Source organism: Cryptotermes secundus, unplaced genomic scaffold (assembly GCF_002891405.2).
Source record: "Cryptotermes secundus unplaced genomic scaffold, Csec_1.0 scaffold673, whole genome shotgun sequence".
NCBI classification, from domain to species: Eukaryota; Metazoa; Arthropoda; class Insecta; order Blattodea; family Kalotermitidae; genus Cryptotermes; species Cryptotermes secundus.
The window spans coordinates 1,486,285-1,489,595 of record NW_019731277.1 but is presented as its reverse complement, the minus strand read 5'-3'; the positions used below and the strand labels follow the sequence as shown (position 1 = coordinate 1,489,595).

At 36.5% G+C, this 3,311-nt stretch overlaps 1 protein-coding gene across 1 annotated transcript in view; it reads left to right on the top strand.

Annotated features, from left to right (window-relative positions):
- Positions 1-3,311, top strand: part of LOC111866863 (medium-chain acyl-CoA ligase ACSF2, mitochondrial) — a 22,582-nt gene that overhangs the window by 16,536 nt on the left and 2,735 nt on the right. Inside the window, exons 9-11 of the mRNA XM_023856194.2 lie at positions 328-445; positions 1,603-1,698; positions 2,602-2,750. Coding sequence (XP_023711962.1) covers positions 328-445; positions 1,603-1,698; positions 2,602-2,750 — 363 coding nt within the window. The remainder of the gene's footprint in view (positions 1-327; positions 446-1,602; positions 1,699-2,601; positions 2,751-3,311) is intronic.

Sequence of the window (3,311 nt, the reverse complement as noted above, 5' to 3'; positions counted from 1 at the left end):
GGGGGGGGGGGTCCTGCATAGCGCAAATATGTCACACTTCTCTCTTCTAAAGGTTGTTCGTCCCGAACAGCCTAACTGTACATCCCCATTCCTTTTCTTTTTCTTCTCTGGTGTTCATCTTCGGGGCCTGTTACCGTAGCAGCGGAAGTTGCTCCGATGCTGTTACATCACCTCTGGAGGGGGGTGTCCTGCATAGCACAAATATGTCACAGGAATAAGGAATATTTCTACTATCTAATACTTTAATTATCTAACCAAAAACTATTTTTATTTCATAGAATTCATAATAATACGTCCTTTATTTTCTATGGTATTTCTGTTTAACAGAGGTGCTTATCGGCTCAAAGATATTATTTCATCTGCAAGTACAGAGTACATCAAGGAAGTAAATCAGCTGCAGACACTAATACAGCCGGATGATGGATGCACTATTCAATTCTCATCTGTAAGAATGCTTAAAAATACCAAAATACACATATATCAATTTTCTTTCAGGCTAGAAGGAAATGAATTATTAATTGCAGAGTAAAATCTCTCTAAAGCAGAACCTGACTTAAGTTGAAACCTATGTTGAGAACTTCTCTGATGCTGAGAGTAAAAGATATTCTGAAATTGCCTCTTATATACAGAAAATGTTTCCAGTAAGTAAAAAAAAAGTAAAGCTATCCCTGTACCAGGCCATAATGGCCCATAGGGTTGTGAGATGTTGAGGGTCCCACATTATCTAGACAATCAGCTCAAAGATGGCGGTAAGGTTGTCAGCTTTATGCGCTGGCTGCGCTTTACTCCCCAGGAAAATTATTTAATTAATTCCTGGTACTCATTTCTGTTAGAGGCTGAGTTAACCCCAGGGCCATAGTGAGGCTGGAAGGATTAGGTCAAATGAAAAAAATCCAATGACCTCATCGGGACTTGAACCCGCGACCTTCCGGATTGTAGCACAGCCCCTCAACCAACTACGCTACCACTAAAAACAAGATTTCAAAATAAAATAATCTGAATATATATATATATACACACACACACACACACACACACATGTAGTTCTATGCTGAAAGTGGGTATTACTGAATCAAAGTGCAGTTTCCATATGTAGCACTAAATTCTGTCATGTGATTTGAAGTCATACATACATAAATACAAGTAGCATGTGATATTTTATTGTCTATATACAAATATCTGTGTTAAACATATGTACAATGGAAAAATGTTGTGGTCCCTTAAATTTTTATTAGTAAAGTCTTACTGTACAAAGAAAATAGAAGTCATGAAATATACTTAGAGTGCAACAATAATTTCTTGTATATTGAACGTAAAATACTTGTTTCATTTCTCTTTACAGATTCTGTTCTGAATAATTTTTTGCTGAGATAAATATTTATCAATTTGCACTTGGGATGTGGCTAAAAATGGATGCATGTCCTTGTGTAACCTATCTGCTACAGTTTCTGATTTCAACCTGCACTGGAAATGGCTACCCTAGACCTTAATAATCTGTTTATTATACATGTACGAGTATATGTGTGTGTGTTCATCTGTGTACTGGTTGTCATATTTAGTTCAATTTATATAATATATTGTTCTTTGCATGCTTTAATCAAGGGTACAACTGGAAATCCTAAAGCTGTCCTACAGAGCCATCATGCTATGGTCAACGTTTCCTATTTCTTTACCAAGAATTTGGAGTTTGATACAATGGTATGTCTTCCTTTAGAATAACAAAAATATTCTAACTACATAGTGCAGGTTCTTCCTTGTGAAGGTAACAGTAATTCAGGCTCAGATGTTAAAGTGACTAGGTCATGGGCTGGATGACCGAGGATTCAGGGTTTGATTGCTGGCATGGGAAAGAGAATTTTCTCTTCTCCTTAAAAACTGGACTGGTCAACCTCCTATAAAATGGGTACCAGGAGATTATTCCCCTGTAGTAAAGCACCATGGGCATGAAGGTGATCACTCACCTCTGTCTAGTGCCGAGGTTAAGAATGGTGGAGCTATACTTCCACTTCTGCATGTGTCTTAATAACATGGTGCTTATTCAGTTAATTAATTCCTATGTCCTCAAAAGCCCCTTTTTGCTATGAACGGCAAATAAAAAAGAAACAACATATTTTATTTTTACTGTGAGGAATGCATGCAAAATTCGGTTAGGAATTCTGAAGGGGAGAGACCACTTGGGAAAGTGATGTATAGATGGGAGAATTCTATTAATATGGGCGTTAAAGAAATTGTAGAGAAAAGTGTGGACTTGATTCATTTGGTTTGGTACAGGTGCCAGAGTCTGACTGTCATGAACACACACCTATGGATTTCATAAAAGGCTGAGAATTTTTTGAGTGCCTCAGTGACGTATCAGCTCCTCAAGAAGGGTTCTTTTCTATTTTATCCATTGCCTTCAGAATTTACGGTCATGGTCTTTCAACCATCACTTCATTTCCTTTTCCACTTTAATAGTGTTAACCTATTAGATAATTATTTAATCAGTTTCTGGCAACTAAGTAACACAATGGATAACAAAGCTTTACATTTTTATACTTTATTTGCTTAAGATCTGTGCAATGTTAATTTTGTGTCATTTACAAATGAACCTTTACTTTACAGGATGGAAGATTTTGTGTTGTTACACAGTTCTGTCATGGTGTAGGCACCTATTTTGGCATTATTTGTAGTCTGCAGTTTGGTTACACTGTTATTTTGCCATCACCTATATTTGACGCTAAGAAATCTCTGGAAGCCATTATACGAGAGAGGTAGGACTTGTGTGAGAACTCATGATGAATCTTGAAGAGGGATATTAATTATGTAAACATTATTTATTGAAACAGATACAGGTGTTTGTAACCTAAGATTGTTATATCAATTTTTTTTTCAATTGACATGCCTGCTGGCAAACATTGATTTATACCAGCACATCTATCAAAAGTTGCATGTCTTCCAGTGTGTTTGTTTTCAGTTTTGAAGCTTTATTTGTCCTTCTTGGGAAAGAAACACCACTGCTTATACATATCTCTTAATTGGTTTTGCATGATCAACACTATTCACATCAGAATGACACACTGGTGTTGAAATGCATACAACAGCCACATTCAGTCAACTGGATGTTGGCCAATTACACATTTGTGTGTGCATGCACACAAACAATGAAAGGCATTTAATATAATAGTGAGCAGTCTCAATTTCAAGGTTACTTCTCTGAGACTGATTTAACATTATCCACAATCATATGAATGATCGATTTGCAAGGGAATTCAAGACAAAATTTCTGTATGCATTTTTGTTCCCCCATCTGAGTTAAATGTCCTGCCATTCCA